The sequence below is a fragment of the Agelaius tricolor genome, unplaced genomic scaffold (assembly GCF_023055355.1).
Source record: "Agelaius tricolor isolate 1412-34295 unplaced genomic scaffold, bAgeTri1.0.p SCAF_26, whole genome shotgun sequence".
Classification (NCBI taxonomy): Eukaryota; Metazoa; Chordata; class Aves; order Passeriformes; family Icteridae; genus Agelaius; species Agelaius tricolor.
In genome coordinates, this window is record NW_027269286.1 from 3,229,686 (window position 1) to 3,253,378 (window position 23,693).

The 23,693-nt window shown below is 43.2% G+C and overlaps 1 protein-coding gene across 5 annotated transcripts; it reads right to left on the reverse strand.

Moving 5' to 3' along the window:
• Positions 1–1,580: 1,580 nt before the first annotated feature.
• Positions 1,581–21,765, reverse strand: LOC139600356 (phosphatidylinositol 3,4,5-trisphosphate 3-phosphatase TPTE2-like). Of its 5 annotated transcripts, none has more exons than XM_071448521.1 (19): positions 21,640–21,765; positions 20,684–20,763; positions 18,550–18,627; positions 16,378–16,425; positions 15,506–15,664; positions 14,976–15,095; positions 12,105–12,204; positions 11,237–11,300; positions 10,644–10,708; positions 10,017–10,077; positions 9,680–9,761; positions 9,509–9,597; positions 6,962–7,023; positions 5,936–6,016; positions 4,871–4,976; positions 4,122–4,219; positions 3,652–3,747; positions 3,110–3,180; positions 1,581–1,848 (listed from the first exon to the last, which is right to left on the reverse strand). In XM_071448521.1, exons 2-19 carry the CDS (start codon positions 20,731–20,733, stop codon positions 1,746–1,748), a joined length of 1,533 nt encoding a protein of 510 aa, XP_071304622.1. In that variant the 5' UTR covers positions 20,734–20,763; positions 21,640–21,765; the 3' UTR covers positions 1,581–1,745. The 5 variants fall into 5 exon arrangements, with proteins under 5 accessions (XP_071304622.1, XP_071304618.1, XP_071304620.1 ...); XM_071448517.1 differs by lacking the exon at positions 21,640–21,765 and adding an exon at positions 21,384–21,543; XM_071448519.1 differs by lacking the exon at positions 21,640–21,765 and adding an exon at positions 21,215–21,335.
• Positions 21,766–23,693: the final 1,928 nt, after the last annotated feature.

Sequence of the window (23,693 nt, forward strand, 5' to 3'; positions counted from 1 at the left end):
GCCCTCAAAACTGAGGGAAGGGGGGCAGCTAGAGTAAGGTGCTGTAAAAAACCTGCTGATTTTACATCTACGGAAAATGAAACCCATACTTCAGCACTTGGCCTGTTGCTTTGTAAGTACCAAAGTCAGTTCTAGTATTAATGTTCACCTCAAATTTCAAGTTGCTAGATTACCATGATACAGGCTGTCAGGTTTTCTGTCAGAAGAATGCTGGGAATCCAGCACAGGTCACCTAAATTCCACAAATATAAGGGACAAATATCCACTACTCTGTGAAGGTCAGTGCAGCAGGGAGGCAGGGCCTATTGTTACCCTCTTCTCAGCAGTGGTGCCTGGATCTCCCAAGACAAACACAGTATATCCCTTGTACAGCTATTTTGTTCCTCATTGCTGCTTTCACATTGGTTTTTACTTAACTGCATGTGCTTCAGCTGAGAAAATCTGACTTGCTGCTACAGCCTCTGCTGCTGCTGTCTGAGCAAACTGGCTTAGTCCCTAAGCAGGACGATGGGTCACCTTAGGTGCCCTGCCAACTATATGACAGGGCATCCTAGGACAGTGGACAGATATCCAATTGCCTGAGCTAAGCCAAAATGAACTTGGGCATCAGCCACTTGGAGCTGCAATGAAGGGCAGCCTTTTTTAGCCCCTAGGCACATTCATGTGGACACTGAGGTAAATACATAGCAATAGCAGAAGTTGAGCTCACACATGATATACTTCATAGTACATAACTACCTTCAAGTGAGCACAGGGAGGTATGTGACCTCTCTGCTTATTTCATTAACTGGAAAGTTATGTCATTTCCCTTGCACTTTTTGGTTCCCAGGAAGAAAAAGAATAATGAAGCAGCAGACCTAAGAAGCTAACACCTCAACACATTTCACACAAATGAAGGCACAGTCTCCACAGAAGAGCTGCACTGCTGAAAATAGTTGGAAATAGAATAAGCATCCTGGAAAATTGTGCATTACAGGTCTTAGTACAACTCAAGAGGAACCAATGAGCATTTGCACTATTTGCTAAAATGAGCAGGTGCATAGATCAAACCCCTCATATGCAGGTATAAAGGCAGCCACACTAACTGATCCCAGGCAGCTGGAATCCTCAGGAGCTGATGAGTCTTAAGCCTTAGTGCAAGTGGCCAAGTGTACCCCCCACTTTGTGGGGAGGTACAGCAGTAGAAAAGCAGCTGTGCAGTCTCCAACCTCCACAGGCAGCTCCCAGGCCAGGTGTTGCTCAAAGCACTACATCACTGATTACTTATGAAGAGCAGTTCAATACCAAGGCTTCTGCTCAAGAAGCAACAATCCAACAGAGGGAGATTAATATTTCTCCCTCAAAATTCCCATATTCTACTGATTTGTGGAAAACCCCAGTGCTGAGGGAATCATGTCAGGTTTTTCCAGTCTCATGCAGACTGCTGGTCTTCATCCACCATCATGGTAATGCTCATGCTTAAAGACAAGTAATTGTTTTTGATTACTCTAATAAGAATTAGCTGTATGCAGAGATATCTAAGCTCCAGGAATCCAACAGCCCATGATGTGTCAACTGACATTAAGTAACTCTTCAGAGTGTTTTGGCCCCGTGCAACAGAACTTCATGTAGCTTTATTTGAGTTGTACTTAGTGTGTTTCTGTGTAGATACATCCAAGTGACACAGCTTCACTTTATACTGAAACAGCAAGACATTCTCCAGGAAAGAGATGAATTTTACATGTTTTCCTTCTTTCAGATTTCCCTTATGCATCAATAAAGTTCACCTCCACAGCAAATGTCTCACTATAGATTTTCCATGTTTTAGACTTGTGAGGGTTATCCAGCTCATTCCTGGGAAGGTAGAGTCTGAAAGACAAAATTCAGGAGCATGTCTTACAGCCTAAGACATGCTTTTCCTTTCAGCCAGTTGAAAAATCTTCTAGCTCAGCCCTAGAATATTAAATCCAGCCCCAGACCTTGAATTTAAACAGACATCAGCCATGCCTGCACAGTGTTTTGTATCTTAAGTCATCTTGGAAACAAAGGCAACCTGATGGGTTTGTGGATTGGCTCCCCACCACCCTCCCAGAGCCCCACAGTGCAAGACAGAGAAATTATTACTGCATTCAGCTCAAGGCCTCCTGATACGATGCAAGTGCCAGGAATTTAATAACCAACCTTCCTAAAAGCAAGGATTTGATTCAGCACTCAAAAGGTAGCCTGGTGGGGCATCCTCCATAGTTCTGGAGGAAACAAAGCTCTTCAGCAAAACCTTTAAGATGGCAACATTGCAGGACCATCAGACAGCTGGCACACATTTTTCCTGGCACTGGCTTGGTTTAATTGGTCTGCATTGAGACTGCAAGGGGCATTGCTGGCTGAGCATATTAAGTTAACTGTTACAAAGAGACTCATGGCTACCTCTCCTCAGGCTCTAACAGGATCAGTTAAGTAAAAACTGTCTTCTTTCTATTCCACTCATGGAGAACACAATAATTATATCTCCTATACCAAGTTCACTGTTCCTCTACCTAAATCTGTCAAGCAAGGCAGACCAAAGATAAGGCTCTCTGGTCTCTGCATTTCTACATCATTCCCAATGCAAGGCAGACAAGCCCAACTTTCACCAGCTGTAGCTTCTCCAGGAGTTCTAGTCTCCACAAGCAAAATCACAGTAATTTCTAACTTTATCAAGAGTATGAGAAGCCATAAGAAGGCCTTTCTTTGTGATCCCAAGCATCAATACCTCTAACTGCAATCTTAATGTCTGCCTGCTAAGCTACTGAGCTCCTGCTTCTCAGGCAGCCATACTAGAGGATGGCAGATTTGAATAGCTAGCATTACATTTTTAAATTCAAATTCATTAAAAATGGTTAGAGAGCACCAAGGAAATAATCCAGTGGTGTAAGTTAAGATAAAAAGCTCCCATATGTTTAAAATATTTGTCACAGCACGAGAAACTGCCAGCTCACAAGTGACAGCTGAGGACTAAAGACCAGTACCCACATGAAAGTTAGCTGGCTGATCAGGGCTGTCCTATCTCAGCTTTCAGTACTATGCTTATGATCTTTCAGCTCTATGCAGACACCAGAAGTTAGGATCTGAAGGCATTCACTAATATCCTTACCTGTTATTTTCAATAAAGGAAGTGTTGAACCAGAAAAAGAATGGGCAGCCATCATAGCCTTTTGGAAGAGCCTAAACAGAAACACCTTGTTTAAGGACTGTGTTACACAACAGAACTTTTGTTTGTAGAGCAAGGGTACCCACTTTTCTTCCCTAATTTGGTTTAAAAAGCTACAGTGTCAGAATCAGTACACTTGAAGAGCCCCATGTCATACACAGATCACTATTTTCTCTGCAATTATTTCAGTACCAAGTCATTCAATACAATGAGGTGTTGTATGGTGCTCCCATGGTTAGGAGCAGCAGGTACCCAACTAAAATGCCTTGGTTGTACTGCTGTTTGAACAGCCAGGTGCTTCCCCTGCTTGCCTGGGCTGATATTGCACCACTTGCTGCATCCCTCGCTGCACAGTGACACACAGCAGGAATCACTGGTAAGTAATAGGTTCTGCCCTGTGCTGCCCAGCCAGGCAGGACCCACTGCAGCTTGCACTGCAGCCTCTACCCATACCCAAATGAAGGTCTTCACACTGGTGTACTTACAGAATTGCATTCAAATCTGACTTTCACATCACCACTTAGAACAGGGCAGTCTTCCAAGCCAATGACTACAGTGTCACTTTCAGAATCTAAGAAAAGCTGGATAACAGAATAAAGAATTTGTTTCATGAAAGTTTCTGCAGCAAGACAAAGGACCAATTCATGACAAGACCTAACTACTCATTCATGGTGCACAAATACAACAGCAGTGCTAGAATAACAGACAACAGTTTAAGCTGCTCAGGACAGAGAGAACTATTTGCATTTAAAGGACTCCCAGGGAAATCTTTCACTATCTCACCACTACATTTCCTAAGATCTGGCAAAGTTTAGCTTTTTCATCCTCTTAGAATTTATACCATCCATTTAGTTAAGACTACGTAGAAATTGAATATTGGACAAAACTAAGACACTTTTAACCTATAAATCAGCTTTTAGCTTCTGTGACTCAACTTGTACTTCATAGTACTCACCCTGCAGTTTTTTTGATTGCCACATACACATTGTAGTACAATTCTCTTCCTTGTTATTATCTGCACCTTCATATCAGTTCCATTGCCTTTCCCAACTCCTAGGAACAAAGTGGTGCATTATACCAGAGGCACAAACATTAGATGGAAACATAAGTAGTCATGAAAACCAAGTGCAATCCCATTCAAAACTGCATTCTTTCCAGAATGCCTTGCTCAAGACTCTAGAGAACTCAAAAGCTAAAGGTAAGCTAAAGGATTCAGTGGCTGAAAATTACATTTTGAAGTTCCCCCCACTAGGGGAACAGGTTAATGTAAAATCTAGTTCCGTTTTAGTTCCATTTACTGAACAATAACAGCAGTTTGAACTCCCCTGGAACAAGGAGTGATGAACTTCTAGCCTTTGATCAAGATTATCAGCACACATGTACTGTAACAGGCATGTATCTAAAGCTCAGAAACATTAGGGGATCCAGTTCCACACCAGGAGTTAGTCTCACTGAAAAAGTGATTCCCCTTCCAAAAAAGGGCAGGTTGTATGTGAGCCATCATTTGGTCAGACATCTAGAAAGTGACACAACACAGAGCAACTGACTACAAAATGCTCTTCATTGTGTTCTGTGTCATTTAAATTCTCAAATCCCAATAAGTCTACATTCTGACCATGGGCTTAGCAAGAGAGACAGTTATCAGCTGCCTGTAATAGGAAACCATTACCAGATAGAGGAATGCCCAAATACAAGAGTTCTTACCATGTATAGTGTGGATTTTGATGTTTTTTATTTTGACTTGTCTCTCTGGTGGGAGTTCCAAGTTATATTTGTTTTTCAGGATCTCATAATACCCAACATACCTACTCTGTAATGCAAAAAACCCAGACACATTATGCAGTTTCTGTACACACCACAGATTAATTCTAGGCAGAAGTAGGATTTAAATAGATTCTTTTACTCCAAGTTTTTAGCTCTTCAAAGTCCAAAGCTAAGAAGAAAGACAATTACTCCCCTTTCCCTGCAGAAACAATCTTCTAGACAAATTCAACATCTACATTTTTAAAGCATTTAAATTTCATGTTTTAAGAGGAATTCTGTACTTTTTAGTTCAGCAAGAAGTGAGGATATTTTATATTGTAGCCTTACGAGGCCAAATGTTTAAACATACTAGAAATTTTTGTTTTATTGAAGGACAGCTATACTTCTATTTTATACCAGCAATTTCAAGTACCCATCACAAGATTCACTTCCCAGCTCTGCATCACGCAGAACAGTAAATCAAGATGTGCAAAAATGTGGTCTGAGGCAGAAATTTGTGTAGTATTTCCCAGTGAATGCAGTCTGCAGAAGATGGATTTCTCCACCCAAGCCAAATCAGCGCCATGGCCCCGTCCCAGGCTCACCCCAGGCTGCTGTGCATCCTTGTTAGCAGTCCAATTGCCTCACAGAGTCACACTCCTGTGAGGGTGCCCAGACATGCTGTGGAATATCTGTGCACATATTCTGGACCTGACCAGACACAGCTGTCCAGGTCACCCTGCTTGAATAGCGGGGTTGGACAGAAAGCTCTCCAGTCTCAAAAATTCTGTTATCCTAGATACTATACTTCAGATCAGAGAAAGGTGTAAGGGGAAGGGGAAAGATGCAGGGCAACCCTGTCAGCTGTTCATATTCCAACTCTGAAAGAAAGAGTACAGAAAGTTCAGGAGTTAAGCAGGTAATAGGAACCTACATCTCTGAAACAAGGCAGGCGAGGTAGGGCAGCATAAGCATTCACAAGGTTAGTATTGGCTTGACTACTTCTCTGAATCTGCATGAGCTTACCTGTGAGGGTGTTTCAACTCCTTGAAACTTGGTACTTGTGCTTCTATCAGTTCTCCTCTCCCCAAAGTAGTCCAAACTTTCCTACACAGAATGATAATTTCAAGGGTTAAGCTATCCATCCCACCACCACTCTCCTTCTTGAGAAGCAGACAGTAAACTAGAACTACACTACTCAAGTCCAGGAATGCAAGGAATGCAAGTGGAAATACGCAATCATTATTTTGGTACCTTCTAAAGGAGACTTTTAACTACAAGAAAAAAGTACTCATTAGGCGGTCAGACATACAAATCTGTCATTCATGAAAGAGTGAAGGAGAGCGATACAACTTTCAAGCAATTGATTTAGAACCATTTATATTTTTCAAGTGGTCTGTGGCAGACCAAGCTGAACACTAGCTCATAATCTTCACAAAGCAAACTCAGAAGAAAACAAGTGATTAAATGGATATACAGTCTGCCCAGACTACCTTGAGTGTCCTGGGCCTTCTGCATCCCCAGCCTCCAGCTGACATATCAGACCTGGGATACTAAAGCAGCATCAGCACCTGTCCTGGCTGGGACTTGATCTTTCTCCCTTTTCCTAGAAGAGCTTCCTTTTGTAATGTTGGCTGTCAAGACAAGACAATTCTTGATGCCTCACACTACTTGGAGGGAGACTAGGAAAAAAATTGCTTAAAACCACTTAAAACTAGTGATACTATCTTTGGGAGAGTTTGCTCAGAAGTCATCTACAGCTTAAGTTGTTGCTCAAGACCCTAGACACATTATTCCTCCAAAAAAACCCCTTCAAGTTGGTGACCTGTTAAATGCTATTTTCTCACTCCTTTCAGAACACAAATAGTCTCCATCAGAATTTACACTGTAGCGAGACTTTCATGAACTTTTTTAAAACCAGACTTTTCAGAGAATCCTTTTTCTAGTATAGAATTTTTGCAGAGTATTAGTGCATTTCACCAATTCAGTAAATCCTAAGAGGACATTTTGAATACTAAACAAATTAAAAAAAAAAAAACCAGCAGTTTTTACCTTTGCGCTCTCAAACTGGTCACTGTCTATGAGCCAAGTACAGACCATTGTTCCAGTCCTGCCTATATTAGACATACAATGCAAGTTAAATTAGAGCAGTTCAAAGGTATTTGGGATTATTTTTGTGAAGTCATCTCCTGTTATCTATTTCAAGAGTTATAAGTGACAAACAAGTAGTCAAGTATTTCTGAGAAGAATGAGTTAAAGACAAGATACCACAGTATGTAGTATTGTCCCCACATTTTCATTACTAGAGACACTTAGGCAGCTGGTCAGTATCTGCATACTCCAGCAGGAAATAGAGTCAAGCTCTACTAAATGAGGCTATAAACTGAAACTTTTAAGTGTTTATAGTTGTAAGTGAAATGCTGTAAGTGTTGAGAGCTGTTTCTCTGCCCCAACTGTTTTCCCTGCAACCCTATTAAGAAGTCATCAAGTCTGCTAGCATGAAGATGCCTATACAGTTTCAGTTCTTTATTTAAAAATCTCAGAGGTCAAGTCACCCTCCCCACACTTGTTTTTCAAGCTGGTTTTGACCTGCAGGTAATTTCAACATTCAGTTTTGCAAAACCTTTTAAGACAGAGCTCCACCTGGGGGCAACTATTTAATATTAAGTAACCACCTACTTCAAGCCAAGTATTTGCTGCAGTAGTAACCACAGGTGGCTAAAGGTGTGGCAGATATTTGCAGGGAAACTTGGCTTACTTGCAGATATTTATGCATTTCAACAGCTCCCACACCACTGCTGGTTCAGGTAGCACCTGCAGGTTAGCTCATATGTTTGGTAGCTTTCACTATTCTTGTTTCCATAAAACTTCATTGTACTCTATCACCTAATATCATGTGTATCTTGACTTTAGATCCAGCAGTACCTGGAACATTCTAGAGGGGTAAAGTTATGGAGCAGATCATCTTGAGTGGTATCACACAACAAATACAGCACAACCAGGGATCAGGCCCAGCCAACATGGGTTTATGAAGGGCAGCTCCATTATGAGATGGTGACCCACTTAATGGATGAGGGAAAGGCTGTGGATGTTGTCTACTTGGGCTTTAGTAAAGCCTTTGACACCATTTCCCACAGCATTCTCCTGGAGAAACTGGCTGCTCATGGCTTGGACAGGTGCACTCTTCACTGGGTAAAAACCTGTCTGGAGGCCAGGCCCAGAGAATCGAGGTGGATGCAGTTACATCCAGTTGGCAGCTGGTCACTAGTGGTGATCCCAGGGCACAGGATGGAGGCCAGTTCTGTTAAATACCTTTACTAACAATCTGGACAAGGGAACTGAGTGCATCCTCAGTCAGTTTGAGGATACCAAGTTGAGTGGGAATGTTGATCTGCTGGAGGGCAGGGACAGGCTGGATCAATGGACCAAGGCCAACTGTATGAGGTTCAATAAAGTGAAGGGCTGGTACCTGCACTTGGGTCACAACAACCCCACAGAGTGCTACAGGCTCAGGGAATATTGGCTGAAAAGCAGCCCACTGGAAAAAGACTTGAGGGGTACTGGTTGACAGCAACTGAACATGAATCAGTGTGCCCAGGTGGCCAGGAAGGCAAATGGCATCCTGGGCTGTATCAGCAATATTCTGGCCAGCGGGACCAAGGCAATGATTGTCCCTCTATGCTTGTCAGTGGAGAGGCTGCACCTTGAATCCTGCATTAAGTTTTGGGTCCCTCACAGCAAGAAAGATATTGAGTGTATTCAGAGAAGGGGAACAGAGCTGGGGAAAGGTCTGGAGCACAAGTCTTCAAGGAGCAGCTGAGAGAGCTGAGAGTGTTTAGCATAGAGAAAAGGAGGCTCAGAGGAGATCTTTTCACTGTAAAGGTCATAGTGAAGTGGGGTTGGTCTCTTCCACCAAATAACAAGCGATAGGAGGAGAGGAAATGGCCTCAGGTTGTTCCAGAGAAGATTTAGATTGGATATTAAGAAAAATTTCTTCTCCAACAGGGTCATCAAGCTCAGGTCAAATAGGGTGCCCTGGAAAGTGGCCGAATCACCACTCCCAGAGGTATTCCTAGAGATGTGCAGATGTGGCACTGAGAGACACAGTTTAGTGGCGGATCTGGTAGTTCTGGATTAACAGTTGGACTTGATCTTAAAGGTGTTTTTCCAGCCTAAACAATGGATAGTTTGAGCCATGTTACAGTGCACAATATTCAGCATGGGTGACTGGCTAACAGAAGCCAAAGCAGCAGCCTAACACTTTTATTAGTAACAATTTCAGTAGCCTCCCTATCCCCAGTCTCTCATGGGGGACTGCTGCCCCAGCTGCAGGAACACCAAAAAGTTATTGAAGAACATTTTAGGAGACATAATAACAGCTTAGACTAAGAACCAGTTTAGACTACCTAAAAATGGGGTTGTTTTATACTAAACAGAGTACTGTAGTTGTGCAAGTCATCACAGTGTCTGCAGTATTTGTCAAATTACATCACAAACCTATCTCATAGTATGGTTTAAGGCCAAACTTTTATCAAAGAAGCTACAATAACAAAGAAGCATGATTTGTAGCATACACAGATTGCACATGAGAAATCCTACCTTTGCCCCCTTTACAGTGAATTGCTATGACATTCTTCTCATCTTGACTCATCCATTCACGGACACTGGCAGTGAATTTCAGCATGTCCCTAAATAAGAGGAAAGTTAGTGGATCAAAGCAAATGCCTACATAGAACTATTACAATGTATGTATTTCTTGACAAGACTTACTGTAGTGCTGGGACATTGTGGTCATCAATGAAGATCCTTTCCACCCTGTAGTGAAAGTACTTGGGGTCATAGCCTTGTTCACCTATGGGGAAAGATCTGAAGTTATGCCAGGAAGGAGAAGGATTGTAACAAAGAAAGTGGTTTGTAACACGCAAGGGTTGGTCTGAGCATGTACTAGTGTCTAAAATACAGCAGTGTTAATAGACAGATTAAAATGAAAAAAAAAAAAAACAGAGGTAACTTGGCTAAAGCCATGCATGCTTAGCTTCTGGTTTCATACTTTTCACTTATACATTAAATTTTATCTCAAATATAGTCAGCAGCTAAACATACTTACTGCAGAGATTATAGACTTTATAGTGGCCAGGATGTTTGGTGTCCAAAAATCTTGCAACTTCCTAAGCAATAATGAGTTTAGAGTAGTTAGTGCTCTATTTGTTATTTCCACTGCCACCTCAACCCCCCACCCCCCCAGGTGGAATCAACAACTGCATTCGTGAACAGCACTTGGAAAGCAGGCCTTTCCAACCTGACAGCTCAGATTCTCATCTGGAATAAAAGTACTGCAGCAGCTATCTTCCTGGCCCTATGTATGTTTCTACAATATCAGGAAGCAGAGCTCTGAAAAGGACATTATGTATATGGACCTTTAAAGCAACTTTATTTAGGTGAATAGATTTTATCACCATTACTAGCCTGGGACAGAAGCACCCTGATTCTTCAAAACATTCCCAAAGAACAGGAGCATCAAAGCACTGGTGTGTCCCCACTGTGAGAGAAAACCACTAGGTTTAGCTGAGACACTACAAGAGAAGCAGTGCAGCACAGTGCACATCATCAGTCATTCCAACCAGCAAAGGCAGCAAAACTAGGACTGACATGATTTAGGCCACATATAAATTAGTGGGAATCTATAAAAGAAACAGGTTTCAGAAGCAGTGAATTTGGTAGGTAGGATTTTTACCTTTATGGGATTCCTGTAGAAAGACTGCTTCCCAGAAGATGGAAATGACATTGCAATAATTCGATCTGTTGAGAAGACAGCAATCACAAGTAACAGCAGGAAGCCCCCCTGCACATAAGAACTACATGACTGAGAAACATCCTTATGAAGTGTCTTATTCTTACCCTAATTATAACAACAATCTACCACTTCTGGTAGGCTTTCCTCTACATTTAGCATAGCTAGACCAAGACAAATAATGCTTCTCAAAGCATCAGCCACCATCAAGTGTCAGTCTCCATAGAATCAGAAGCAAAAATACTGTAAGTAAATAGTTTCCCAACACCGGTTCCCTAGGTCTAGGGAACTAGAATAAATTTCTATCATTACATACAGCAGGTACAACTCTCCCAGAAGGCTAATTCTGGGGACTAGTGTCAGTCAGGAATCCATATTTCAAAATCCCACAGAAAAGGAGTAGGCCTGGTTTGACTTCACACTTAAATTTCATGAGTCTAAAACATTGTCTGTAATTCATGACAAGCTCTTATTAACTGTAAAACAGGTCTTCACAGGACATAACATGCTGCGAAGTGACATTTGTTTCCACAAACCAGTAATATAAGTGAGATCCAGATCAAAGCCATCTTTCACATAACGTCTTTTGTTTTCAGAGACCTGACAAAAAAAAAAAAAGAGAGCTAATCTTCCACAAGAATGCCAACAAGAATCACCACCTGTTGCCTTTTACTAGGAAAATTCAACCATGTACACTCTCCTGTTAAGCTTGAGTAGCAGAGCCTCACTTCATTACAGCATTATCCAAGAGCAAATTCCTTGTATTAACTTCTAGGTAGAAGCACTGTATAGAATTTTCACCCTTAAATACCAAAATTTATTCTAGTACTCTGCAGATTCTGTGAATACTGCAGCATGAATCTGTCATTGTTATTTGACTGTTTGAAGACTGAGGGAAAAAAGAATAAAGTTAAGGATTGCTTCTTCCTAAACAATAGGACATATTTGAAGCTTAAAGCACAACTTCAATGCCCCGAATGAAAATAAGAGGCATTGACAGTGGATAGGGCTTCAGCTAGATTGCTTTGTTTGTAGCCAAAATAAAGCATCAGACACATTAAAACCCTCACCTTCCCCCATGTGAGGGAAAAGAGTCTATGTGCCACACAAGCTAGAAACTGTCAGCTGAGACACACGGGGTGTTGCAATCACTTCGACATGCCAGCCTTCCAGGTCAAGTTGCTGCTTACTTGAACAAAGCCAGGAATGACAAGGCTTTACTGAAACTGGAGGCAAAGCCCCAGACCCCTGTCAGGGACATGGAACAGATGTGCTGCTTGGGCAACACTAGCAATAGCAGACCAATAGGCCATGGTCAGTCTTGCTACTTACCACTGATGCTGCCTGAATAAAGAGTTGAAAACTACTAATAAGTAGTCTAGATATGTTAAGAGGCCAACTTACCATTCTCCTGGTCACCCTTTCAAGTTGCTCCTTTTGTGAAGCCAGACGAAATATTCTTATCAAGATGACAATTCTCAGGATTCGGAGGAAAATAACCATTCTAGAGGACAGATTCAGCATGGAAGAAAATGGACACAAATAAACTTACAGGCAAAGATTAAAGCTGTTTAAAAGCTGTTTCAGGCAAAGTTTAAAATGTTGTTTCATATGTTGAACTAGGACATCTCAGGCTGATTTTGGAACAAATACAATATAATGGGTTTATTGTTAAAGGTTTTCTGTGAGTACATGTTCTCAATAGCAAGCAGAACTAGGAAATCCCCTACTTGCTCAAACAGACTTCCACAGGCACCTCTGGCTAGAAAGCAATACATTCCATTAACATTACCTATGTTATTATCACCAAGTTCCTTGAAGCTTATTCTCAACTATACATTTAAGTGTACGCAGCCACACTAAAGCATATGTAGCCACCTGAAAAATCAGTAAAAAAAACCTAGACAGGCTAAGTACATCATGACTTGATTAAGAAATCTGAGAACAAATCAGTATATATCCTGGGTTTAATCATTCAGCAACCTGAACACTTGGTTTGGTCTGAGGAACTTTGAACTATTGTTGAACTTTGAAGCAGGAAAGCAGCTTAGGTGAGCGGTTCTATCAAAACAACTGAAGAGGAGCAGCTGCTTTCCCACACTCCTAGGGAGTTTGTCCTGGTTCAGGGCAAACTAACATTCAATTCATTCCTTAAGGAGGTAAGTGAGCATACATTTTAGGCAGCACATACACATTCTAGGTTTTGATACATTTGTGTAAAAATGCTGGTGAATACCAACAGTAAGGGAGACGAAACTCCAGTTTTGCTCACAGTCTGCCCCCCACTGATATGGAGCTTAAAGTCAGCAAGGTAAGGTCGTCCTGAATACCTGGAGAAAAGTTTCAGTTTTTCCCTGAGCTTTTTCCAAATTCAGTATCACCCTCCTGTTTTCAAAACAGAATTTCCTTGGAGATAGCAGCAAATGAGATGAACCAAAACTGGGGTGAAACCTCCATAACCCCTCTCCCCACAACTCTGAGAAGCAACTCTTCAAGATAAAAGACCCTTAAAGAAGTCAGCCTGTTAAGCATTAGCTCCCAGACTGATATCCAGCTCTCATTCCTCTAAGTCCTTTTATAGGTCAGACTTCAAGAAATAGTTAACTCGCCCCTACACACACCCAGCTAGACCAGATTAGAAAGAGAAACCATATTCCTCCCTCAGGGCACGTTATGGTCTGTCACTGAAATTTCACTTGTATATAAGCTCTTATCCACAAAAAATCTGCTCAAATTCTAATTCTTCTGAGATGTATCAGATGCTTTAAGATTACTGTTTACTTCTCGATGAAGGACTCAGGAAAGAAAAGTGATAAACCCCATTAAGGCTACTGGGAATTAATTGGATTTCGTGGACACCACTGCTGTGTTAGGTGGGATGACCACCATCTCAAGATTTGGGATTTGGTCAAATCTGAGGTATCATCTACTGTCAGGTAGCAATATTTTGGTCAGAATAGCCTTTTGGTCAGAATTTTAGAGCCTTGAACAAGGGAAGCCTTACAGAAGGCCTCAAAAATTGAATGGGTAAGACAGTAGGCCCCAGCTGAGTGTCTTCTGAGAGCAGCAGTGTGAGGTCCTCTTCATGTGAGCCAAAAACCTATTCTACATTCCCATCAACTTCAGCAAGTCAGAATACAAAGAACTTGCACACACAGCTCTACAGCCAGGGTAGGATCAGGCCTACTGCTAGCATAGCCTGGTAGAGATAAGAGTGCAGATTACCCTGTCACACTGCTCTTTTCCCCTCCTTTATCTGGGTGCTGCTATAAGATGAAAGCTGTTTTAGAAAAATGTGGCCATAGAAATGGAAAGTAATAATTAAAAACTCCAATCACTGTTTAAGACAACCTAGGAGGAAACTAGGTTGCAAAAGCCACTCCTTTGACAGTTTTACTTCTTGATATCCGGGTTTAGCAAGCACTCTAAGAGAAAATTATTATTTACAGATATTTGTCCAACTCTGGATTCTTCAATAACTAAACTTTTTGTTTTCTTCTGGAATAATGTTCCAGAAGAAATGTTCCCCACTTATGCCCATTAGTCAGCTGAATTTGGAGCAGGGGGTGACTTTTTTTTTTTTTAAGAGCTCAACTTTTCCCTGGCTGATGTAAGAAAGTTTCTCTAAGTCAAATCTAGTGCAGATAAACTCATCTTAAAGTTGCAGTTCTGTCTCCATCAGGAATGGATTCATCTCACAGGTTATCATCCAATCAAGATACAGAAATCAGAAGGAAACAGGACTTGAAGCAGCTTATGCACATAAACAGCAAGTCTCCTCTCCCCAGAGCATGGCTGAAAAATTCAGCATTATATTACCATGAGGCTTTTGGGAAAGCAAAGCAAAGGAAACAAGACAGTTTGGCAACTCTTTCTATTGCAAGATGCTTTAGACAGAGATCTTCCCTTTGTTGTCCCTTCCATTTGCTACAATAATACAACTCTTCTTTCTGCCTTCTTCAGACCCTCCTCTCTATTAGGGCTACTGCACACCTTTCCCCAAAAAGTGCTTGAGTCAGAGCATTTGATGGCCCCCCTTTTAGTTACCTCAACTAGTATGTTCAGATCCCCTCTGCCTCTGAGGCAGGGACAGCCTATAGCATAACCACAGATCAAAGCTGTGTGTCTATCTTTCCTTGGTCTGTACCATGACACACTATCGCAGTCCCATCTGTGATCTCAAATGCACAAATCTGGCTTAGAGGTGCCCAAGAAAATTCGTAGAAGATCATCAAGAAAAGAGCTCACACTTACCAGCTGCCATACAACTCTTACCTTGGTATCTCCTTTGCTGCATCAACATCTAAGAAGCAGTATGTCAAATTAATTAACAGGGTGCCCACCACTATACATGCATCCAAAATATTCAGTTTGGACTGGAAATAGTTCCTGAAGCTGAAACCAAGGAGAGTTTTAGATAGATGCCATTATAGGTAGCAAAGACTGAAATATATCTCCAAGAAGAGAACAATCTATACAGAGCTACTGCTCGAGACAAGCTCTCCTGCGGTTTTTCTTAACACTAAGCACTGAAGTCTCACTAAGAAAGCAATCTTAGCCCTGATTTACACACAGGTTATGGCAAAGCTGTGTAGTTCCCAAGTGCTCACTTATACTGAAAATACTTAAAGGTTGTTTTATAGAAGGGTAGCCACCAACATACACAGGCAAGAAAAGACGTGGCTATTATCTATGACCAGACAATTAGCCTACAGGACACCAGGTTCATAGTTCAAGCTTGAAGTTCTGCTTCCTTCCTAGCTTGAGGACTTGCCTCATGGACTTAATTTTTGCCTATGTCTTACCCTTCAACAAACACCCTCAGGAGAACATCAATGAGAAAGAAGAGTGCTATTGCCAGGGAAACACCTTCAGGAATCTCTGTACCCTTCTTCCTCTCACTGATAGCCAGATCCAGAATCACAACTATAATGTCCACAATGATAAGTACAACTCCAAATACTCTGCAAAGAGAAAAATACAAGAGAGTTTGAGAGGTAGGAATGAACACTTATCAACTGAACAGCACAAACCCTGATTTCTAAGCTGTTTCAGCAAGAGTGTAATCTCTGACATAGATTGAAGCCTGCTTAATTAGAAGCTGAAGGTTTCCAACTGCATTTTTAAGTGATATGTACAGATGCCATAATCTCTGTGGAACCATACATTTATCTCAGACACAGCTGTAGTTATTAGTTTATGATTTCACATCAACATAGAAGCAGTGCAAACTTGAATGATTTAAGACATACAAGTATCATTTCTGCTTTCACCTTACTCAGCTTCCCTTCCTCTCATGACTTAATACAGTCCTTTAAAAATACCTGTCTTTAATGGCTTGCCTTGTCCCAGCACCTAGACTACACACAACTGACCAACTGTTTGCTCAAAGGCTGCCAGCAAGAATAAGCCATTAAAGAGGTTTTATCCAAGTCAATGGCATTTACAGTTCTGACTTTCAGCCCTTCTTGGAGAATGTAGTTTTAGAATCTGTTTAAGTCTTATTTTTCAATTCTAGTACTTTTCTCAAGTTACCTTCCTGAGGGTGACAAAGGATTCAATACTTTCACACTAAAGCAAGCTGGAGTTACTGATGTTTAAGGAGTTCTTAAGTTCTTACTCCAGAAATGAGGACTATTTTTACCTTTCCCACATCAGTACAAGCTCAAGTTTATACCTGAATCCAAATGACATCACAAACGGTGCAATTTTTCTTCTAGTTGCACTGCAAGAGAAGAGAACTGACATCAAGACAAGTGACATTTTGCTACAGATATCAGCCACGACGGCACTGTTATATTCTTTTGTTCACATTCCTTTAGTTTTAGTATTCTGCATAGTAGTGGCTTCTCTAAAATGAGATTACTCAGTTGCATTCATGAGCTATATTGGTTAAGAGAGTACTTAAAAACAGTGCTTTGATCACCTGTTAGAAAAAGTATTAATCAGCTTCCAGACCCTAGAAATACAGCAGTATGTACTTATTTCTAACATTATTCCATGTCACAATTCCAGTGACACTTGAACTCTGGTTTAGTAAGCTATAAGAAGTAGGTTTATATTGGTCAAGAGGAAGATTGGAAGACAAACATCGCTTAATATATTTCATTCCTTATATTAGCTTATTGTATCAGACCATTTTTTTCCCGAGGCCTGAAAAGAGCTGCACTTGTTAACAGCTCCCATGCCTTTGGAATAGAGGAATAGAAATCTCATTTCTACTCTAAAAAAGAAACATCAGTTTGGTTTTCAGATTAAAAATCCAAATAGTCTTTTAAGAAAAAGTGTTTCTGAAGCCAAGTTATTCCAGTTGTGAGAATTATCTTTAGTCCTGGCAAGGTCACAGCTCTTGTTTCCAATTACAGTAGATTTTGTTGCCTTTTTGGTATGCTTTAAGCCCTTTGGTTTAGAACAAAGCTTTTATGTAACTCTTTCTGGCTCAAAGACTCTTTAGATTACACCAAGAACTAAGGTAGAAGTTCTTGGTGTAGAACCTGCAAAACTCCATTGCTGACAGTAAAAATCCCAAGATTACTTAACTACTGTAAACATCAAATCTTTTCTTAGACACTTAGAAGAAAACACCTTTTATCAAGCATATCACTAACAGCAGGACTTCCATTAGTCCTAACATACTGACAAAAAGTACTGATAGATTTATTTTGCACTGTTACAAGAAATTTTTGTCAGCTCAGTAATGCACATTGCACCCCAGTGATCCTGTCCAAAATACCTTTTTCCTTTAGAACAACTTAAACATTGCATTTAACTTGGTGCACTTCAATAACCCAGTTTAAGACAAGGCTAGGTACCTTTGAAGTGCTGAGGCAGCATCTTGCTGGGGTTACTGAATTAACCCACATTTTTCATTATTAGGTTCTTACTCTAAACTAAGGTACAAGGTCTAACCAGCAAACATTTGCATTCTTAAGCTGGAAGTACACACTATTCCTACAGAAGTATGTAATACCATGTCTTGTCCTGAAGGCAGCTTAACATATAGAAGGGTTTTCCTGCTATTTATGAATGCCAAATATCTAAGGAAACACTGCAATAGTGACACTAATGGTTTCCTGGTCTATGTCTGTCCAGTCAAACCTCCAGTTGTAGTGGGGACACCAAGACTTCAACTTCCACAGACTACGGCCAAGTACCTCTAACTAGGTACACTTGAGACCAAAATATATACACACACCACTCCAATTTGGCCTGCCAACATCTTAAATCAGTTGAAGGAAACATGGCACATTTGATTACATAATTAGCTCAGAGCTTTTGTGAAATACATTTGTAAATTCTGAAATCTAGAAAAACATGTTGTCACACAGAATAACTGAAATAACAGGCTTAGGCTTATTGTTCTTGAGCTGCAGGACTTGCCACTGACTCGACTAAGTTTACTGTAAGAGTAACAGTGAGGTAAACGCTGTCAGGAAATAACTGCTTCAAGAACAGAGGTACCTACTTGCAGGTTCAGACAACTTAGTCTTGATGTCTGCCACAATGTTTATTCTTATGCCCAGGTACTCATTCACCTCATTGTCTCACTAGCACTTGTTCTTCTGTGCTCCCACAAACTCATTCCTTTGGAAAAATGTAATCAATGTGGTTTGGACTACCCATTCTCCATAATATGATGGACTTGTGTTCTTGGGTTGGACTTTTATCTCTAGAGGGATAAAGAGGCTTCCACAATTTATTTGTCTTCACTATGTACTAGAAGAAATGTCAATATTAAGCATTTTACTGGGCTTATCTCTACTTCAACAAGCCACCTGCCTTCTCATTTTGCCTCATCAGATTCCACTTCTGGGGGTAAGCAAAGAAATTGAGTCTATCATTAGCTTACTTGGAACAGCTGTCTGGTCCATTACTCTCATCACGACCGTTATCAATCTTTACTGTGGCCTCTTCAGCTGTTGTAGAGCTGGCAAAGAAATAATACAAGTCACACACTGATAGAGGTGTCAACTCTGTATATTGCTAAGATTTGTTGTTCCAAAAAAAAGAATTAACTGTCAAGTGAACAGCAGCCTGAGCCAGAGCACAGGCCCAGCACAGACTTCCCCCATACTGGCACAGCTGAACCCCTTGATTAGTGCTGATCTATTTCCTATTAGCAGCCCCTTTCTCAAAAGTTTTCCCTTTTCCCCTCCAAAAGAGACAGATGAGTTCAGCAGTAGGATAAAGGGCTTTGAAGCAGGGCATCCATGAGTCTGCTAAGGACTCAACAGTTCAGGCTCTAGAAGTGCCAGAAATATGCATATACAAAATGGCTTCAGAGCGTCCAAGTGACATTAATGCTGTTACAGTGACCTTCTTGTACAGAGAATGTTTTCACCAGGAAAAGCCATACCATAGAGATGTTTTTGCACAGAGCAGGATACCAGACCGGAAACTGGAAGACCAGAGCAGCAGCTGAGCTAGTGCTAGAACAGCAGTTTTTTGGGGTAGTGGCTGCTTGCCATAACTTCCTTAAAAGGGTCTCTTCAGAGCAAGTTTTTGTTTTTTTGAAGGCCACATGACAATTTCAGAGAAAAAGTATAGCATCAAAACCCAGGAGCCTTATTTCAGTCTTCTCCACAGAAATACTGTGATGCATAATAGCACAGCCACAGTGTTTGCTGGAGCCCTGCCTCCGGTTTCACAGCTTTGTGGGCAGGAACAGCTACACACACATATTCAATATTGATGTTTCCATTCTGTTCTGAGGCAGCCTAGCATGTTTGAAGCATTAGTGTAATAATTTTGAGGATTCAAATATTCTTCATCCTCTGCAACAGACCTATGCACCAGCACTGCTGCTGCAGTCTGGGCTAACCACCTTTTAAGCAAGAAGTTTAATGATGCTTCTCCTAGCATCATTCCTAGCTCCTAGTTTCAGGAGCCAGTACTGATGCTTCACCACCTGCACTCAGTATCAGGCTCAGTAGAAGAATTATTCTGATGTACCAATTTTAACACTCAAGCCTCATTTCCTAGCTCCAGTGTTTCCGGCGAAACCTGCCTCATTTTGTTCCTAGAGCTGAAGCAAAGCTTTAGTGATGGATAGGCATTCAGGTTTGATTCCCAGGTATTCTTACAGAATATTCACTTGGGTGTTTACACTTACTGAACAGCAGAAATGCTTCACTTATTAAAGCCTACTACTGCTGCAGCAATTTTGCTGCAGGTCACTTGCTTATACTTGCAGACACATGAAGTGCACCAAATGCTACCTTCTTATCCTCTACTGTGATTAAAATATGCTAAAAAGAATGAGAAACAAAAGTGTTTTCAGTTAGGAAGACAATCCTTAATACAAAGATAAAACAGAAGCCCAAGTACACTGTTTCCATAGTGCTCCCACACAAAAATTCAGTTCTAGATAATGCTTTCCTCAGAGGGAGTTTGTTTTGCTGATCATTCTACATCTACTTGTTGTCCAAGACAGAACAAGTGTTCAGGCACAAGCTATTACACTTAGGCTTTGACTATGGGGGTGGAAGAGAGCAAAAGGAAGACATAGTAGAAATTGTTTCCTTCACACATACACTCCATACAGAGCACAAGCTTTACTGACTGCTCATAGCTAAAGGCAACCTCAGATTGGGGTTGCCTTTAGCAACTTTTAAAGCAAGCACAGAAAGAGCCTTGCTCTACAAGAGACCTTGACACTCTTATAAGTCTCTTGACAGTCTGGATGCTAAAAGAGAACACACTTTAATGCCATGGACTTATTATATCAGGGATGGAGACCTTGTACTCACTAATCACTTACTAACTACTTACAAGAAGTGAATCAAAACAGCGTGTTTCTCCCAAAGATACCTCTCCTCTCAGACAACAGCACTGGTGGCAGAGGGGAGATAAAAAGACTATACTACATACCATTCAGACACTCCATCATTATTCCCTTTGTTATATTTTAAACACTAAGAACCTAAAGACACACCACATATTCAATCCCAAACCCCCTTGCTGGCACAGTTCATTTCACTCACCCAGATGATTCTCTTGGCTGGGTCCCTTGTTCATACCTCACAGCTGTCATTTTGCTTGCTGTTGTTGTTGTTCTGCTGACCTGAAGAGAAGCGCACCGAGTTGAAGTGAGACAGTACAAGAAACTGTGAATAGCAGCATCCTGTAGTAGCCTCACAGTCCCAACAGCCAGGCTACTGCTTCATTTTCAACTATTTCCCCCTATGGTTGACAAAGCTCAATCTTTCAGCTGTAACACTGGTGAGAGTCAAGGCACACAGCCCTCCGATGAAGGGGTTTTGACTACACCAAACATACCACAGCGATAACAGCATCTGTACCTCACCATGAAGCATTTCGCCCTGCTTCAAGCTCTGAAACACAGAGGAGCCCCAGCCGGCACCTCCGGGGGAGCTGCGGGCGCGGACTGAGCCGCAGGGAGCCGCTCCGGGCGCTGCCTCCCGGCACACCCCAGCTGCCCGGACGGGAGGTCCGCACTTGCTCCCGCTGCATCCCGCTAGCTCAGACCCCCCGGAGCCCTCCCCCTACCTCACCTCGGCGCGGCCACCGGGCTCAAAGCCGAGCCTGGACACCGCCCCCGGCGCCCCGCGGACTCAGCGGAAAGTTGGGTTAAACTTCCTGAGAGCTGCATCCCGGCCGGCCGGCCCTCCGTCCGTCCCTCCCTCCCGCCTCCGCGTCGCGCCGCCACCCCGTCTCACCCACCGAGCTGTGGCGCGGAGTTCGAACACGCCTCACCGCCCCCGGGACGCGGACAAGGGACTCGGCGGTGCTGTCCGGCTGCCCCTGGGCCGGGCCGGCCCGGTCCGGGCTGGGCTGGGCGGACCCGCCCGCTGCCATGATAACGGCCCCGGCGGCCCGCGCCGCCCCCGCACCGCCCGCACAGGCCGCACAGGCCGCACAGGCCGCGGGCGGGCAGCGGGGCTCCCCAGACCCCCGACGGGGCGTTCGTGCGCCATACCCGGCTGGGTCGGAGTGCCCATCTGCTGCAGGGTGGGAAGGTCCTGCCGAGGCATCTGGACAGGCTGGAACGATGGGCTGAGACCCAACAGCATGACGTGCAACACGGCCAAATTCCAGGTCCTGCCCTTGGGTCGCAACCAGCCCAGGCAGCGCTGCAGGCTGGGGGCAGAGGGGCTGGAAAGCTGCCGGGCAGAAAAGGACCTGAGGGTGCTGGATGATAGCAGCTGGACGTGAGCCAGAGTGTGCCCAGGTGGCCAAGAAGGCCAATGCATCCTGGCCTGTACCAGCAATAGGGTGGCCAGCAGGACCAGGGCAGTGAGTTCAGCACTCGTGAGGCCACACCTGCGGTAATGTGTTCAGATCTGGGCCCCTAAATTCAGGAATGACACTGAGGTGCTGGGGTGTGTCCAGAGAAGGCAACAGAGGTGGTGATGGGTCTGGAGCACAGGTCCTACAAGGTGCACCTGGGGTTATTTGGCCTGAACAGAAGGAGTTCAGGGGAGACATCGCTCTCAAGACTGCCTGAAAGGAGGGTGAAGCCAGGTGGGGATCAGCCTCTTCTCCCAAGTGAATAGGGACAGGACAAGAAGATACAGTCTGAAGCTGGGAGGTTTAGGTTGGACATTAGGAAGAAACTCTTCACAGAAGGAGTAATTCGACATTGGAACAGGCTGCCCAGGGAGTTGGTGGATTCACTATCCCTGGAGGTGTTCAAGGAAAGGCTGGACATGGCACCTTGGTGCCATTGTCTAATTGACATGGGGGTGTTCAGACATAGGTTGGGCTTGATGATTGCTGAAGTCTTTTCCAAGACTTTCCAAGTATTTTCTAATTGCTTCTGTAGCTCTGTGTGGGGCCACATTGCCCCCAGCCCACCAGACCCCAGCCAGCCCCACCATCTACTTCTGAGTCCCAGCCTCGCAGTTTTTGTAAACTTTTCTGCTGCTGTGGTTTGATGCCTCTCAATGCCTTTTCCATGGCATGACAGCTTTGAGGGGCTGCACTCGAGGCAGGGCCAGCGCAGGTCGGGCAGGGGCTGCAGGCCAGCCAGTCCCCACAGCCTGGGGCAGTTCTTGCCATCATCCAGGGCAGAGCATCGCAATGACCACTTGGATTTTCACACGGCATCGAGCACTTAGGTTTTCGCAGGATCGGAGCCTCCAGAATGTGATGTGTTACCCTGTGCTCTGCAGAGGCTTCACGCCTACTTCGTTACCAACAAGCAAGTGAGGAGCGAGTCCCTGGGCATCCCGCGGTGCAGCAGTGCTGCTGTCGCTGCTGAGGCCAGGGTTGCTTTGCGCTGGGGAGGCTTTCTGCAGGGCGATGGACACCAGAGGGAGCCCAAAGCGAGCTTTTAGCGGCTGCTCCCAGGGCTGCTGGGGCTTGGCAGGGGAAAATGCGGTAACTGATGGCAGGAGCCTGCCCGGATGCTCCCTGCCCAAAAGAAAATCCTTAAGGTGAATGCTGAGAATAGGGAACATTTCTGAGCACTAGACTAAAGAGAAAGTTTTCCCTTCAAACATGTATAAGTACATAAATTTCTAGCACTGTGGTAGCAAGTAACAGAAATATAGAATCATAGAATATCTGTAGTTGGAAGGATCAACAAGGATCATCAAAGTACAACTGCTGCCTCACTCCTGACACTTCAAGTATCCTGAGAGTGTTGCCCACACATTTCTTGAGCTCTGTCAGGCTTAGTGCTGTGACCACTTCCCTAGGGAGCCTGTCCAGTGCCCAGCCAGCCTCTAGGTGAAAAAACATTTTCCAATATCCAGCCTAGACCTTCTCAGACACCTTCAGATCATTCCCTCAGATCTGGTTACTGGGCATCACAGAGAAGAGATCAGTGCCTGCCCTTCCCCTTCCCCTCATGAGGAAGCTGTAGACAGCATTGTGGTCTCCCCTCAGTTTCCTCCAGGCTGAACAGACCAAGTGACCTCAGCCACCCCTCATGTGGCTTCCCCTCAAGGACCTTCACCATCCTCATTGCCCTTCTTTGGACACTCTCTAACAGCTTAATGTCTTGTTTATTTTGTGACACCCAGAACT

Excerpts from the sequence above, each read along its gene's own strand:
- LOC139600356 (XM_071448517.1), bottom strand. The coding sequence starts at position 21,518 with ATGGCAGCGGGCGGGTCCGCCCAGCCCAGCCCGGACCGGGCCGGCCCG. Across the intron at positions 15,096-15,505 it reads CTGAGGGTGTTTGTTGAAGG|CTTCAGGAACTATTTCCAGT; the intron begins GTAAGACATAGG and ends CCTTGGTTTCAG. Across the intron at positions 10,709-11,236 it reads GGATCTCACTTATATTACTG|ATCGAATTATTGCAATGTCA; the intron begins GTTTGTGGAAAC and ends TCTTCTCAACAG.